The 17979-nt window shown below is 43.5% G+C and overlaps 1 protein-coding gene across 5 annotated transcripts in view; it reads right to left on the reverse strand.

Annotated features, from left to right (window-relative positions):
• Positions 1-17979, reverse strand: part of STAU2 (staufen double-stranded RNA binding protein 2) — a 390310-nt gene that overhangs the window by 183346 nt on the left and 188985 nt on the right. For all 5 annotated transcript variants that reach the window (XM_040354430.1, XM_040354427.1, XM_040354428.1 and 2 more), the window contains one exon: positions 9848-9985. In XM_040354430.1, the coding sequence (XP_040210364.1) occupies positions 9848-9985 (138 nt within the window). The remainder of the gene's footprint in view (positions 1-9847; positions 9986-17979) is intronic.

Below are 17979 nucleotides of genomic sequence, written 5' to 3' on the forward strand. Positions count from 1 at the left end.
GGAGTGGGTAGGGTAAGGGAGGTCTAGGGGAAAAGGGAGAATACGATATATCTATATATGGTGGGAAGGAAGAGGGATTGTGGAGAGCTTGTTAAGAGGAACAAGAAAATGTCTGACAAGAAAATGTTAAGAAAGTGTTAAATTGTGTAAACGTTTATGTAAGCTATATATATTTGTAAAAGTAATAATTAAGAATGAAAAAGAGATAAAATAAAGAATTAAAAAAAAAAAAAAAAAAGAGGGAAGAAGCCGACGCGGAAGACCGGGCCCCCGCTAGTAAAAAGAGCTGCAAGAAGATAGTGGGGAAGCCCGGCAAAAAGACACCGGAGATAAGGGAAGAAGCCGGTGTGGAAGACCGGGCCCCTGCTAGTAAAAGAGCTGCAAGAAGATAGCGGAGAAGCCCGGCAGAAGGCACCGGAGAGCAGAAGAAGAGACCCCCGAAGTCGGAAGAAGACCCCCGGTGCTGCCTAATAAATTACTTCTAAAACCTGTGTAGTGTATTTTTTTTACATTTTTTTCCTCCAGGTGAATGGGTAGGGGTATGATGTACTGTGACCTGTGGGGAGCCTAAGCTGGGCTGCTTGTTGCCTCAATGCTATAGAGAAGATGCACGTGGCTGCCAATTATGCAAGTGCCTCTTTTTTTGTCCCAGTGAAAGTGGTCATCAGTCTAAATAGAGACCCCAGTGAAAAAGGGAGATGACCGCTCCAGATAAATATGCTTGACTGATTGATCTCCTCCTAAAGACCACGGGTGCTGGCGATGCATATAGCAAAGAACGAAAAGGATGTTTGGACAGCCATACTCCAGGAAAAAAATCCTTAAAATGTTCTTTATTGGTAAAAATGGAAAACACTACAATCCCCAGCAAACAGAAAATCAGGACACACAGCTGACGTTTTGCACTGACTCAGTGCTTACTCATTTTCACTTACTTATAGTGAAAGTGGTCACCAGTGCAAAGAGAGATCCCAGTGAGTGTGGTCATCGGTGCAAAGAGAGATCCCAGTGAGTGTGGTCATCGGTGCAAAGAGAGATCCCAGTGAGTGTGGTCATCGGTGCAAAGAGAGATCCCAGTGAGTGTGGACATCGGTGCAAAGAGATCCCAGTGATTGTGTTCATCAGTGCAAAGAGAGATCCCAGAGGTTGTGGACATCGGTGGGCATACACACATCATTCACTAGGATAGTGCTTTTTTGTCTATTTGCCATTCGTCTGTGGCACACGTACTGTTTTATTGTTATTGTATTTGTTGTTTTTACATGCACGGTGGGTGCTTACTGTGTGCATTATTATCAAGTGCCATTATATGTACTAATTCCCATTAAAGATATATTTTTTACCTCAACACTTTGTTTGGCCTTTAAAATCCCATCCAGGGGGAGATACTCTCTTTTTGTTATACGTTGCCAAGGGATGTGGCCAATACAAATGTTATTGAACCAGTGAGTACCTCTTCCTTTTTCTTGGTGCAAAGAGAGATCCCAGTGATTGTAGTCATCAGTGCAAAGAGAGATCCCAGTGAAAAGTAGACATCAGTGCAAAGAGAGATCTCAGAGATTGTGGACATCGGTGCAAAGACAGATCCCAGTGATTGTGGACATCGGTGCAAAGAGTGATCCCAGTGACTGTGGACATCAATGCAAAGAGAGATTCCAGTGAAAGTGGCCATCAGTGCAAAGAGAGATTCCAGTGAAAGTGGCCATCAGTGCAAAGAGAGATCCCAGTGAAAGTGGCCATCAGTGCAAAGAGAGATCTCAGTGAAAGTGGCCATCAGTGCAAAGAGAGATCCCAGTGAAAGTGGCCATCAGTGCAAAGAGAGATCTCAGTGAAAGTGGCCATCAGTGCAAAGAGAGATCCCAGTGAAAGTTGCCATCATTGCAAAGAGAGATCCCAGTGAAAGTGGCCATCAGTGCAAATCTTAAAAGTATTTCTAAAGGCTAAATATTTTGTTTACCTCAATGCAGGGAATGACTAATTTGATGATGAAAAGTGACGCATAACTTGCCAAAAAATTCAGTTTGAAATACAAATTATGTAACCACAAAAACCGTCCATTAAGAATGTATGAAGTGACAACAAATGATATCCTTACTGTCCAAAAATAATTAATAAACATTTACTACTTGAACTGGTTATAAAGTTACAACAATTCTCTCCCCCCCCCCCAAATACTTATCTGAGTTCTGTCATCAATCCAGCGCTGCCACAGCTGCAGCCCTTCACTTTTTCGTCTTACAGAAGACACTGAAGACAGTAGGAGCCATAGGCTCTTTCTGCTGCCAGTCAAATCCTGTGAAAAGACAGCAGGAGGCAAGACTGAGCTGCACTGTGTGTGCCTATAGACGAACAGCCTGGCTTGGGAGCGCGTTTGGACACACATGGTTTCACGGTTTGCTAAGGGGGCATCTACAGGAAGGAGGAGCAGACACCAGAAGAGGAGGTGAAGAATTCCTTTGCACAGAGCAAGTACGTATAACCTTTTATTTTAATAAAAAAGACTTTAATATCACTTTAACAGAAGTTATCAAACATCCCCGTTATATGCAAAAAACAAACAAAAAAGAGGCACTTGCATAATTGGCAGCCGTGTGCATCTTCTCTATAGGATTGAGGCAACAAGCAGCCCAGCTCAGGCTCCCCACAGGTCACAGCTGCATTGCCATGGGGGATGGGGGATGGGGGGGACTCCCACCAGACTCCTAGACAAAAAAAAAAAACGATCCTGCTGGATCTTGTATATGAGACTTATCTATACAAATGGCACTCTGATCCTTGTCAGAATTTACATGCTGGCATAGTCTACTTGTTATTATTTTACTAATTTTCCTGGCCGTTATATAAAAGTCACTTTCCAGGGATGCACAATTTGCACATATAATTCCCGCTCATCAGGCTGTGGGTGTGAGTCCACCAGAAGACAGCAGGTTGCTCCTGAGAGCTCCAGCCGTGACAGCGCATGTGGCCTGATGTAACCACAAACACAGCTTTTACTCTGCCTTGGGTGAGACCCAGAATCTTTCCACAGACAGCTGTATCAACCATCCTGGCTGTCAGCATTAGAATGTTAAACGTTAGCAAGCACGCTAGGAGACTCAGGTGCCCATGTGCAAAATATGAAGGCATGCTTTAATATAGCTCTATTCTGTGAATAAAACAACAGAGCAGCTGCACAGTAAACAGTCTTGTTCATTAAGTAAGGTAGTACAATTAAGCTTCATTCATATGGCTGCAGGAGGGAGTACAGCGTGCATGGAGAGTAATTAGCTGGCATAAAAGACACACAGGAGCAGCATACAGTCTTTCATTGCACTGCTATACAAGGGTTCACACCAGTGCTTGTGTAAATTCACAGTTTCTTAGCAGAGATGATGTGATAAAAGTGAAGTTCACCTTTAGAAACACGTTACACCCATATTTAAAGTGATTGTAAAGCTTTGTTTTTTTTTTTTTCTTTTTAAAACAACAAACATGTTATACTTACCTCCACTGTGCAGTTCGTTTTGCACAGAGTGGCCCCGATCCTCAAATTTTGGGGTCCCTCTGCGGCTTTCATGGCTCCTCCCCGCATCATAAAACCCCCTAGGAGAAGCGCTCTCCTGGGGGGTTACCTTGCGGGCGTGCGCCAGCGTGAGTCCAGCATTTGCATCCATAGACGATGAATGTAGGACTCGGCCCGCCCCCCGTGGCATTGGATTTGATTGACAGCAGCGGGAGCCAATGGCTGCGCTGCTATCAATCTATCCAATCCAGGGCTCAGGTGAGTAAAATGGGGTGGCTGGGGGGCCGGTCACTAGAAGAAGTTTTTTCACCTTAATGCATAGGATGCATTAAGGTGAAAAAACACAAGAGTTTACAACCCCTTTAAGGTGCAACATGTAACATGTTCCTAATCACCTGCTTCCCACCCCCAGAACCCCCTTCTGTGACAGTGGAGGGGGGTTCTTCCCTGCAGCTGCTGTCTCAGGATGGCTAGGCAGGACTTCATCTGCACAACCACATCACTCGTTCACAGTGATCTGTGGATAAATAAACTACATCTTCTCCCATCTTCTACCATGGCAGATCAGCGCATGCTTAGTCCATTGACACTTCCTCCATCTTTCTAACTGCCGTGCAGAGGTACAAGCAGAAAGCTGGAGGGAGAGTTTGCAGGAGTCTGACATTGCAACTGCAATCCACTGATCATGAGTGCAATGCTTTGCAGACTCCTGTAGGAAAAAATGTCATGGCCACAAAAGAATAAAATAGAGAAGTGGCCCCATGGGATTGTCACCCCTAACACCCATTTGTTTTATAAATACATTTTACGCTTAATAGAGGACTATGATAATTGTTAAGTACATGTCTCCCTATGGCTGCTTTGCTGGTTCTTTCTGTTTTGTGTTTCAGGTGACAAGCTGCCTGCTGTTGCTAGAAAAAGCTGCTGAGCACTGGATTGGTGACAAATCCTTTGGCGGGAAACATCTAGCCAATGAGTGTAACCTTTTACTTCTATCCTCTCCTGTCACTGGGAGGAGTCAGCATTTACCTCAGGTCTGTCAGCTGGACTCACCTCAGGATTCTTCTCAGCTTTCCTTCTGGATCTTTTGACCTGCTCTCAGCCCAGAATGGATTTTCTACTTCATGAACTACTTCAAATAACTAATTGCCCTGGAGAAAGGCTTGCCTCAGTCATTTAATTTGTATTATTCACCCCCCCCCCCCCCCCAGTTTTCACTGGTGACAGCTGTATCTTCACTTACATCTGTGGGCCCTGTGCCTGTATGGTACCTCTCATTCCTGAAGTGCCAGGGATACGCTATATACTGATGGTAATAGGTTACCTGAGGTCAGCCAGGGAACTTTTCATTCACCTGTAGGCAGACCTGAGGCAAGACCATAGGAGCATTACATCACCACTGGGACTTTACAGGGACCAGAAGAGGAGGATCGCTGACTGGAAGTGTCAGTATAAAGGCCGACAGGACAGGAGCTACCGTGAAAGAATATGCAGGATAAGGAGGCCCTACTCAGACACCCACAGTGCCACCGTTCCTGCCAGCGTGAGCCAGGTGGGCAGTGGGTCTGAAGCTGCTACCATGGGCCGACAGTGTGATCAATGCCTCTCCAACAGCATAATCATTATCACAGGCTAGGGGTGAGTGAAGGCTCTGAGGGCCGGGAATGTATACACACTCTGTTCTGTCCTCTTCAGTCTCCTCAGTGTGCTCTGTCTGTCAGACTTTAGTCACCCCCCTCCTGATCACTCTCAGCTCTCTAGTGCTTTCATTTATATTTCACTTATCACACTTCTGACCTGTGAAATGTCTGCAGTTATTGCAGATACTGTGCTAGGATGGTTAGTGATCCTGTCCAGTATACAGCATGTCAGGGCTATTAGGGGCGATTGTGTAGTTACATGTGTGCCATCATTGGCTTCCTTCACATGAATTAGGCTGTACAGGGGGTCCCCGACTTATGAACGAATTGGGGACTTTCCTGTTAGTAATCCGTAAATGTTCGTAAGTCAGGCCGCGCATGCGCAGAACAGCAATTACGGACATTTCCGATGTTCCGTCGAATGCCATTCTGCACATGCGCGGCCAATTACGGAATTTTCCGAGGCTCCGTCTGGCCGCGCATGCGCAGAACGGCAGATGGTCCGCTCAGAATGGCAGATGGCTCCCGCAGCGTCCCGTTCGTAAGTAGGAGTAGTTCGTAAGTCGGGGACCCCCTTTATAAGGCTTGTAAGTTTTAAATCTGTGAATGAGTGGCCTGATATTGTGTTTTTACATATATTTTTGTCCCACTTTTATTAGGAAAAGTTAAACAGTACACATACGATACACAGTGTGTCACAGAACATGACATGTACACATGATAGTGTTTTACATTTTTCAAAAGAAATGTATGAGGTGAGGATCTTGCCTCTATGGCCCAGATTCACAGAGAGCACGGTGCACATTACGCCGCCGTAGAGTAACCACTGTACCCTACGCCAACGCAGCGCAGAGAGGCAAGCCAGTGCTCCCAAAGCTGCGCCAGCGTGGCGTCGGTTTCTAAGGCGTATGCCGGCGTAGGTGGAAGTGGGCGTGACCCATGTGAATGAGGAGTGACCCCATGCAAATGATGGGCCGAGCGCCAGACAGATACGTATAACGAACTGCGCATGGGCCGCGACGTGGACGCATCCCCCTGCACCTGCTCACAACCACGTCGGAACAACTGCCTAAACTACGCCGGATCACTGCGTACGGCGTGAACGTAACCTACGCCCAGCCAGACACACGTCCAATGTAAAATATGCCGGCTTGTGATCCCAGGTGCAGACCTTTGCATGTCTGCTGCTGGGTTGCACCTCCTTTATGGGGAATAACTTTACGCCGGATGTACAACTTACACGCACATCGCATAGCCTGCGTCGGGCGCACGTACGTTTGTGAATCGTCGTATTTCCCTCATTTGCATGTTTGAATGGCTAATCAATGGGAGCGGCACCATGCACCCAGCCAAAATGTGCGCCCACCCTACGCCGGCGTAAGCAAGCTACGTCGGCGGGGTGTAGCCTGGTTTTAGGCGCATATCTGTTTGTGGGTCTGGCGCACAGATACGGCGGCACACATTTGTTACGTCGGCGTAACTTGTTATACGTTGGCGTAAGTGCTTTGTGAATCTGGGTCTAAGTGTTTATTTAGGTTATCACCTCTAGCTGTGTTTCCTGAAGAATCCAATGAGTTTAATCATTTGTCAGTTCTTGGTCTTTAGTGATCTAATTGGTTATAGCTTATTCTCCTAATATACCTAAATCTACAGTATACCAAGCTCTTTTTGTGATTAGATAATTTGGTCAGATGCCCTTTTAGTCAAATCTGACATTAAGCCCAGGTTCACACTGAGCTGCGGGAATGAAGCCGTGCGAGTTCACTCCCGCTTGTCAGTCCAGATTTTGGCCGCGATTACAGAGACATCTGTGCAGGTTTCTGCACAGATGTCAATGTAAATCGTGGGACGAAATCGCAAAAAGTAGTACAGAAACTACTTTTTTAAATTGGTGTAGCGCCACAGATGCGGTAGCGCCACAGATGCGGCAGCGCACCGATTAGGACAGTGCCATTGCCTGCAATTGCCAGCAAATGCCGCAGATTTGACGTGCATTTTTACAAATCGCAGTCCACTATTCTACTTGACCCTAAATGCTGTATATTGGGTATCCTGGAGTAAGTGGAGCCTCGAGAATTTAAAAGGGAGGCGATCTGTAGAGCGTTATTCCAGGCCTGCAAGTTAATATTTCAGCACTGGAAGTTCAGCAAACCAGCTTCTCAAAAGGAATGAATTAAAAACTTTGGGGACACTTATGCCGCGTACACACGATCATTTTTCAGCATGTAAAAAATTACGTTTAAAAAAAATGTCATTTAAAATGATCGTGTGTGGGCTTCACATCATTTTTGGGGTTCTGAAAAACGAAAAAAAAAAATTCTCGAACATTCTGCATTTTTTAACGACGTTTTAAACAATGTTGTTTTTCGGGTTGTAAAAAATGATCATGTGTGGGCTTAAACGATGTTAAAAACCTGCGCATGCTCAGAAGAAAGTTATGAGACGGGAGCGCTCGTTCTGGTAAAACTACCGTTCGTAATGGAGTAAGCACATTCATCACGTTGTAACAGACAGAAAAGCGTGAATCGTCTTTTACTAACACAAAATCAGCCCAAAGGGTGGCGCCGTTTGAATGGAACTTCCCCTTTATACTGCCGTCGTACGTGAGGTACGTCACCACGCTTTGCTAGAGCATTTTTTTTTTTTTAACGATCGTGTGTGGGCAACATCGTTTTAATGATGAGGTTGGAAAAAACGTTGTTTTTTCTAGAGGCTGAAAAACTTTTTTACAAGTTAAACGTTTTTTACAAGCCGAAAAATGATCGTGTGTACGCGGCATTAGATTAGAACGTTATATTTATCAATGTAAGGGTTGCACAGGTATATTTGAAAAAGTGTGGGCTAACTGGTTAAACAGACTAGGTCTGAACCCACTGGAAATTATGATAGAAGGGCTCAGACAATGTTCTAGGGGTCAATGGTGGTGTATTGACATTACTTGATCAAACTTGAATATGCCATCTTTTGACTCATAAGTGATGTGCTACAAAATGTTATGTTACGTGATTTCTTGATATACATTAACACATGTATGTGAAATACTCTGGAAACCTAACTATTCAATTAAACATTTGACATTTAAAAAAAAAGAGGATTTCCAACCTTCCCTTTTGTGAAGCTTTGCTATTGTTCCTTTAACGGGAATTGACATCACTAACCAAAACGATAAAATTATATAGGAAGCGGTAGATGCATGCTTAACAGTTTCAGCAAAAGTTGATATCTGCTTATAACCTTTGCTACCTACTGTATATATCTAAAACTACTATTGGTTACCTTTGATTTTTTTCAATTATATGCAGTTATATAAGTGTAGCGGCTTGCTCTTTTTTGAGGCGGCGCTGCTGTAAATTTAGAGGGAAGTCTGAGAGTTAGTTTACTCAGACATGTGTGATTTTGAGCAAATTTGGCTTCTGTTCCAGCCATGGCTGTGCTGTGAGTGACCACTATTGTTTGCCTGGGGTGTAGTTGTTACTCCAAGCCAAGGGTGGCAGCAGCTAAGTCAAGGTGATTTGAGTATTTTCCCTCGGCAGCCAATCAGTGGGGTTGATCGTCCCACTGTGCATGCTGGGAGGAGTACTTAAGGGACAGACGTCACTGGACTGGGGTCGTCGATCCTGGGTCTGTCATACCACCACCCCCCGTGTGTGGCCCTCCTGGACGGGGGTGCATGTTCCTGTAATCCTGGCTCCAGGACCACATTGGTCCGGGATTGTGATCTTCTCAGTAGGCAGATTGGGTCTACGCATTGGAAGGTGATCCTGTGCTGTCCCCATCCTGAGGGAGGTAGCCGCTTGATGAAGGACCTATCTTGGACATGACCGAGCACTAGACTGGTGTCTCAAGAGAGGCCTTGAAGGATGCACCGTTTACTGAAAGGCTTGATGGTGATCGCCTGTCAGTTTCAAGTTCTACAAGACGTTACTCTGGAGAGATCCGGGTGCTGAATCCTGTACTGCGAAGATTCCGGACCGAAAAGTGTCTCCATCTGTGGGAAGGTCTGTGGCAGAGACTGTACCATTTTCTGTGTGTCATTCCGGCTAGTGAAAGTAACCTATCCGGGTGCGTAAAACCCACTCTGGTTAAAGTGGTGACAAAAGCCGTGTCACTGGAAGCAGGAGTGTTTCCGGATTAAAACTACGCACCTAAACCTATCTACCTGTTACCCTTCCACCTCTTCATTCACTTATTTTATTCTTTTACCAAGTTCAGCAAATAAATCTTAGAAAAAGAAGTGCAAAGTGTGGACATTGAACTTTTTCAGCTCTCATCTAGTACCCTGGACGGCGAGGAAATAGAGGTAACATGCCGCCCTAAAATATCCAGCAGCTCCTTTGGGGGTAGTGCTACATATGTCTTATACGAGTTTCAATTAACTGCATTTGCAAAAGATTTACATTAAAGCTGTGCAGAAAATGTCAGTAAAAATGCCTAATTTTCCGCCTTGCAGATTGGCATTCTGTATAGAAAATGTAAGGTAATCATAACCCTTTCAATTTCTCTAGCTCCCTGTAGAGTAATATATAAGATTAAGTTGGAAATTAAATGGAGTTGTCATATACTGAAAGTGTTCAGTGATGCTTGCTTTTATTTTAATACAATATTAACGTTCGACTCCCAGTAACATTATACATCGAAATTCTATAAGACAGCAGTATTTTTCACAAGAGAAACAACCAAAAAAGCTGTAAATCCGATACACTACCTGCATAATGAATTCTCTTCTGCGCTGAATTCCTCTCTCTGACAGCAAGACATACTCGGGTTCCTTCTCTTTCTTAGCCTGTTGAATCTGAGCCAAGCGACTGATTGGATTCATCCCCTGGCCATATTCTGGGGAAGCCTAGGGAAGAATATCCAAATGATTTTACACTATACCATTGGAGTACTGCAGATGCAACAGTCAATGGCACAACAACATGTATATAATGGTTCTGGTGTGAAAAAATATTTAGTACTAGGATAAAATAAGATGTATGTACAGTAGAACGTAATTTATGTAATTGTTTAGAAATAAAACATAATTTTATATAATCAGTTTCATATTAACAACTGCATATGATGGTGGTGAGCATGAGAAAACACTACAATTTATAGTGGTTGTAAAGGTAAAACTTTTTTTGTTAAAATCAGCACTCCCTTATCTCCTCTTTTGCACTCCCCCATCGGCACCGTTTGCTTCTCCTCTCCAGCGTGTGCCTCCATAGCAAGTCGTGTGCCATGCTGGCATGCTCCCGACCTGGGCTGTGTATGTCCATAGACACACACACACACAGCGTTGCATGGCCCAGCCCTCGTTCCAGGACTTGACTGAGGAGGAGCCAATGGCTGCGGCCCCCACCTGATCTCCAGTGGGAAGAGGGGAAAGAAGATCTGCCCTATTTCCCTATGCTTGGTTGGACCACCTATAATCTAGTGGTCACATACAGCTGTTAAGCAGGTTATACTTACTTTCACTGGGTGTGGAGCAGGACTCTCTCTGGTTGAAGGAACATCACCCTTTCTTCACCTGCAGTGTTTTATGCCACATGAAGCACAGATGATGATGCTTGCATCTGTCACTGATTATATGGACTTTTGATATAGGACGTTTAGTTCTACTTCTGCAAGTTTTACCTTCAATCTGAGTTTTAATGATGTAAAACAGGGGTCGACAATATCCGGGCGCCAGGTCGCAATTGCGACAAGAAATTGTGACCTGGTGCCCGCGACCACCGGTAATTGAGGCCGCGGCCTCGATTGCCGGCCGCATGGAGGCACAGGATCCTGTGTCTCTGTGCACCCCCACCTCACGATCGCGGCGGGCCCGCGATGGCCGGTAATTGAGGCCGCGGCTTTGCGGCCTTGTGAAGTCTCAAGCTCTATTTTCACTGCCATCTCCTTCCCTCACATTAGAACCCCCAAACATTATATATATTTTTGATTCTAACCCCTCAGAGAATAAAATGGCGATTGTTGCAATACTTTCTGTCACGCCGTATTTGTGCAGCGGTCTTACAAGCACACTTTATTGGGAAAAAAATACACTTTTTTTAATTAAAAAATAAGACAACAGTAAAGTTATCCCAATTTTTTTTTATATTGTGAAAGATAATGTTACGCCAAGTAAATTGATACCCAACATGTCACGCTTCAAAATTGCGTCCGCTCGTGGAATGCCGACAAACTTTTACCCTTTAAAATCTCCATAGGCGACGTTTAAAAAAATCTCCAGGTTGCATGTTTTGAGTTACAGAGGAGGTCTAGGGCTAGAATTATTGCTCTCGCTCTAACGATCGTGGCGATACCTCACGTGTGGTTTGAATACCGTTTACATATGCGGGCGCTACTGACGTATGTGTTCGCTTCTGCACGCGAGCTTGTCGGGACGGGTGCGCGTTAACTTTTTATAGCTGGCTCCTAGATTCCAAGCAAATTTGTCAAACCCTGATGTAAAAGATTCATGTACGGTAATTTATTTGTGGTTCCAGTGCTGCACTGTTCATATATACCATGAGTATAGGTGATCAACTGCCAGCTGTGATACTATGACCTCTCAACAAGTGGGTCTTTAGCAATAACTGTTCAATTATTCAGGATTTGACAATTGCAATAACAGTCCATGTGGGCTTGCCAAGACCTACCAGTTGGGAGGCTGTAGTTCCAACGCTTCATCTTGTGGTTATGCTGAATGTATGGATGATGATTGGCTACTAACCACTTGGTTTTGAGCTCAGCTGTGTACTACTTTAATGTTGTGACAACATTATCTGTATTTTAACATTGTTTTTTTTGGAGGGTTGCTGGCCAAAAGCCTGGCAGTCTGGAAATCTTTTCATATTTTTGCACAATAAAGATTTTTCATAATTTAATTATACACTGCTGTTGGTCCTGGAGTAAAAATGTATTTTTGAGAGCGGTCTTTCCTGACCTTTGGGTTGGTCATTTAATATTTTACCATTATGCTAAAAATAACCTGTGCAGTTACTAGGATGTTCAACTGAATAAATCAGAGGAGAGCCATAGCCCTTTTTGTTTTGGGGCCCCCTTATGCCATAATGTGCTAGTATGCACTGCATTACTAGCACATTATGGCAGACGTACCTTTGAAGCCAAGCTCTCCAGTGCTAAACTGTCACCGGTCTTTAGGCTTCTATTTTTGTCCGGTCTTTCTTCAGGGTTTGCACTCTCCAGGCTGTTTTAATGGCTGGGCAGCGATGATGTCACTCCCGCTCATACCGTTTGACAGACTTAAGCAACAAAGTGAATCATATGACTCTAGGGAGATGACGCCCGCCCCTTTGTGGGGGGAGAGGCAAAAGATTCTCATGCCAACTTCAGTTATATATAAAAAGCTAAGTCGTAAAGGATCAGAATAGTTTGGCTCTGAAGAAGAGGGTACTACCCTCAAAACATGCAAGCCAGCTCCGATCCAGGTGGTGTCCTCTCAAGCTTGTGAGCATGCACAGTGGATCAAACGACATTGATGCTGCAACTTACTTTGTCTATCACAGTTATAGGATGCATTGGAATGGTGAGCCCTCTCTTTCTCTTTTTTGTAGCACTCCCACTCATATGTATGGGCGTTACCATTGCGGCCCAACGCTTTTTTTCAATCAGGTCACACTCAGTGTGCCATAATTGCAGAGCTACTGCTAATGAACCGGTGATGTCATCAGCTGCAGTTTTTATTATTTATTTTATTACAGGCACTTATATAGTGCTGTCAAATTATGTAGTGCTTTACATATATTCCACATTCACATCAGTCCCTGCTCTCAAGAAGCTTAATCTAGGTCCCTAAATCACATGTATACATACTAGGGCCAATTCAGACAGAAGCCAGTTAACTTACTAGCAAGTCTTTAAAGTGTGGGAGGAAACTCATGCAGTAACAGGGAGAGCATGCAAATCCAGGCAGGTAGTGCCATGGTTCGCATCTGAACCGACAAGCCAAGTGCTGCCAGGCTTCCGCCACTGTAATTCCCAGTTGATGGGAAGCCACTGTGCTACAGATAAGACGTATTATAAGCTTACTTGTGGGTACAAGTTCATACCAAGTTTACTACCACTTCCATTTTCTAGTTCTTCCAGTTAAGTGCAGGGGTAATGTTGGGCTTTCGCATTGTAAAACCCACATTCTCCACAAGTGCTGTACATAAAGTGGTTTTATAAAGGAAAGACATTTTTAAATTCTATCTTTAACCAATGATGTGCATGTCTGCAGTGGCGCTGGTCTGTGTTCTTCTCCTCATAGGATACAGAGGCCGCAGCAACAGGCATTGGCTCCTCTACTTCTGTCAATCAAATCCTGTGAGGAGGGGATGGGGCTGAGCTGCGTGTGTCTATGGACGCACGCAGCCCGACTCAAGAGCAAGCCTGCAGGTGTGCTCCCATAGCAAGCACACAGAGGAGGAGGAGCGGAGAGTGCTGGTGGGGGACCCCAGAAGAGAAGGTTTTGGGTCAATTTGTGCAATGCCATTGCACAGAGCAGGTAAGAATAACATGTTGATTATTTTAGAAACAAAGTTAAGTCTTTATGATCACTTTACTATTTATGTTTGTGACTCTGTGCCAAAGTGTACAAAAATTTAGACAGAGAAAAAGATATTCATTGTGTTGATGTGGTTTGCCAACATCCCTCAACTATATACAAACCAGGGAAAATATCCCTCATGGGACTTTTAAGGCAACCACATAAGAAGTATGATTAAAACATTAACATTTATTTAATCAGCATACATAAAAACATCCAAGATAAAAAGGACATAAATGCAAAGAATTTCTGACAAAATAGAATTGATGTATATGAATTATGCAAAGGAACACCCAAAGCGTTTTTTTTAGGGATGTATCCATACCATATATTGCATTATATAATCAAAATAAATGCCTGTATATATACACGTCACCAAAATCCGCATGGAGTTAAAATTATTTGGGTGCTATTTTCCCATCATGAATTTAAGAGGGGGGCTTTTTGTCCAAGCCCCTTCGAGGGCCAGGAAGAGTTGCCACAGACGTCGGCTCGTGATGAAAAGATCTGTTAGATTTGTTTCTCCAAGTAAATTAATTAAAAGAGTTCCAATAAGATAGCCAACTGTTCCCCAACAGAGGCCATCGCTTGAATCGTAGTGCTGTGTGCCTCGAATATTCCCACAGCAGGGGTGTACAGAAAGCACTCATTTGCCCCCTGTGTATTTACATTTTATTGGAAAACTCTGAAAACTCTGAAAAGGAAAGAAGGGTCCTGCCCCACACAAAACACACTTATTCAGGCCACACGCCAAACCTGCTAGATCCACAAAATTCACCAATAAGAGCTTACTTGAAAAATCTATTTCCTTTATGACCGTAATTTAGGTACATCCTCACACAACATAGCTATAGGTACTGCTTACCTTACATTCGTCAGCCGAAGATATGGCAGGTCCTAGGAGTGCTACCAGATGGAGGGATGGAGCAATGATCTGACAGCTTAAGGTCACCCTAGGGCCCCTTTCACACCAGCGAACCTGATAGGACTACCTGCCTTCTATGGGGCAGCGCATGTCAGCAGACACACATCGCCATCTGTCCAGTGGATTGGATGACAATCAGATTAAAATGGACATGCAGTACGCTTTCATCTGACCACCCCATAGAGAGAAGCAAGCTGTGTCCGTGTCCGCTCTACTTGGGACCTGTCATCCTCCTACTCAGAGGGGATGAGCGGAAGGATCCCACCAATGAGCAGGTGGATCCACTTGGACATATTCCACCCCTTGTGAAAGGGGCTTAGAGTAACAAAAGATGTTGGACAACGCACCATAAACAATTTAAAAGCTCCATTTAACAATTCATTAAAAAAAAATAATGTTCTGTGGATAAAATGGTGAACACAATGACAAAAATAACGAATTCTTTGTGGAAGAAGACATTTTAAAGAGGTGACAGCGAAACCGAGAATGTAGCCATGGGCAGTAAACAGAATCACGTAGGAAGGCAGAGAAAGGTGAGCTGCATTAGTGGTCACAGGAGAAGTAAAAGTCTGATAAAAGCCGGGTTTTAAAGGGAAAACAATGAATTTCTATCAAATTAAGTTGGCTCGCATCGCAGCAGATAGGGTGTGTTTTTTCCTTGGCCGTGTTCCAAGATTCTGGCAAAGTGCTATACAGAGGATAGATCATTGACTTTTAAATGGCATTGTAAATTTTTTATTTTCGGATGACAGGCCCTTATAACGGCTTCAACACAGCAGTCTGTAAGCTCTGCTTGTATTTCAGCATAACTGACCAGGAAGACGTCGGTAAATGTGCTAATGTCTGTTTTATGGACTTTTTTATGGGTTTGTTAGTGGGCTGTATATCTCATCTTGACACGCCATTACTAGTGAGCATTGGCAACATGTTTCCACGGCCATTACAAAATTATTCCTTTAGGGGCAGGTTGCAGTAGACGACACACTGCAATAAATATGCAACATTAAGATTGTAGTGTCATTAAAATGAAAAACTGGGGACTGCCTGAGCTGAAGCACTGACCCAACCTGATGGCATCTTCTTGCTAAATCATGTCTTGTTTGGCTTTAATGGAAGAAAATTAGCTATCGCACGTGGACTAAAAAAAGCACTGGGTGCTTGAAGTCTGGCACTCTAACAGGGGCACTAATATTGCATAATTGCCTGACATGGGAAGAAAAAAAAAAAAGACTTGCAGAAGATTCAATTCATTAAGTGGAAATTTGACTTGTGTATTTAGTGCATGTATATAGAACAAAATAGCACACTATACCTAATGTTCATTAACCCAGGGTTGCTGAAATAGGACTACATATAATATTAGGTTTCATCAGGATATTAGAGATCTAAACAACTGACATTCAGTCTGCTCAAGCACAGTGTATCAAAAAGATAGCGTTTTTTCCCCATAAAGCACTGCTTTTATCCTTTGTTCATTCTTTTTGCAACTTAGCATGGATGTTCTCATCCAGCCCCTTCCTAATCTAGATGCACTTGATCCAGTATTGTCTACTCGTCATTATTGGATGTGTGGTGGCATGGTCATCTGTAGCTTTCACCAGAGGTGTTTGAAATAAGTGACAGCATAAAAGCACAAATGGAAGACACCTGTCACCCTATAACAGTAATTCCTGAACAGGAACTGCAGGTGTTTTTTTTTTTTAATCAAAACTCTATATTTAAAAAAAATTGCAAACAATTTTAGAAATGACATTAGAGCATATCTAAATCTAGAAACAAAAATATACTGCAGCTGGTCAGTTCTTACATGTGGTGGCTACATTAGTTGGCTTTTTTCGGGCTAAAAACATTTTCAGCAAGTACAGAAAATACCTGCTTATCTCGCTAGTAACAGCGTATCCATGTAAGCTCCTGTGCACTAAACTGGAGCGATCAATCTTATTTGCCTTAACACCTTCACGGCCAGCCTATAGCAGAATGACAGCCGGGTGGTGGCTTTACCGTTCTGCGTTGACATCATATGTCGTCCTTTTAGAAAGGGACGCACGATATTTCACCGGCTGTGTACGACGCTGCTGATACCATGTGACCGCTGTAACTAATCACAGCAGGTCACATGACAGTGGGTGGCTTTCTTTCATTCCATTCACTGTGTACAATTGTGTTGCTAGCTGTGATTCCTCAATCTGATCACATGGTACAGACAAGGCCAATCACAGCCCACCTGTACCTTCAATCACAACAAAACAAACGGGATGAATCTGTTTCATTCAGTACAATGCTTGCTTATAGCAATGTAATGCACTGCTATAAGCAATCAATGTGTTAAAAAAATCCTGATCACTTCCCCAGAGTAGTGCAATGTTACTATGGTAACATTATATTGCTCTGGTCACAGTGTGCTTAAATAAAAATCATTCAAAAAAGAAAATAAATGTAATAAAAAAAAGGGGGGAAAGAAATTCATTTTTTTTTCTTGATTTTCCAAAAAGTACAATTTCAAAAAACTGTAATGCCTCTTATTAATAAATACATTGGACTGTCTTCATTCCAAAAAGGGGTAATTTGGGGAGTATTTGTACTGTCCTGGCATTTTAGGGCCTTGTGAAATGTGAGAAAAAAAAAAGACTAACAAGTATTTAATACAGTGATATGCTTTCTAATGCCTAGAGTCTCTGCATACTGCCCAAGCACCAGGTCACTTTGATTAAGTAAAGCTTCACTATTTCTTAGGCCGCGTACACACAGTCGGTCCAAACCGATGAAAACGGCCTGAAGTCCAGTTTCATCGGTCCAAACCGACCGTGTGTACGGCCCATCGGTCCGTTGTCCTTCGGTCAAAAATTTTACAACTTGCTTTAAAATCGAACCGATGGACCGCTGCCCGATAGGTCCAAAACCGATGGTTAGTACACAAAGGCATCGGTTCAAAACCCGCGCATGCTCAGAATCAAGTCGACGCATGCTTGGAAGCATTGAACTTCGTTTTTTTCAGCACGTCGTGTGTTTTACGTCACCGCATTCTCATTGGATGATCGACAGTGTGTACGCGGCCTTAGAGGTCGTCCATCATTGTGTAGGGCAAAAAGGAATTTATGAGGGCAAGGAGGGAACGGGAAAGCTTCAGCAGAATCCAGAAATGTCAGGGCTGTCCCCACTCAGGGCCCGGTATTCAAGAGGAGTGGTGGCAAAGTTTCTGCAACTAGGTGAAACTGTACTTGTGCACAGCTTATTTTATTGTTATCACTCACTATAACACTGAATAGTTAATACACAGAACTCCCTTAGTGTCCCAAGCCCCCACTGTTACTTTTGTTGGTTAGTTTGGTCTATAAAAAAAGGCACTACTTGTTCCTTAAAGCGGGAGTTCACCCAAATTTTTTTTTTAACATTAGAT

Source organism: Rana temporaria, chromosome 5 (genome assembly GCF_905171775.1).
Source record: "Rana temporaria chromosome 5, aRanTem1.1, whole genome shotgun sequence".
Taxonomy (NCBI): domain Eukaryota; kingdom Metazoa; phylum Chordata; class Amphibia; order Anura; family Ranidae; genus Rana; species Rana temporaria.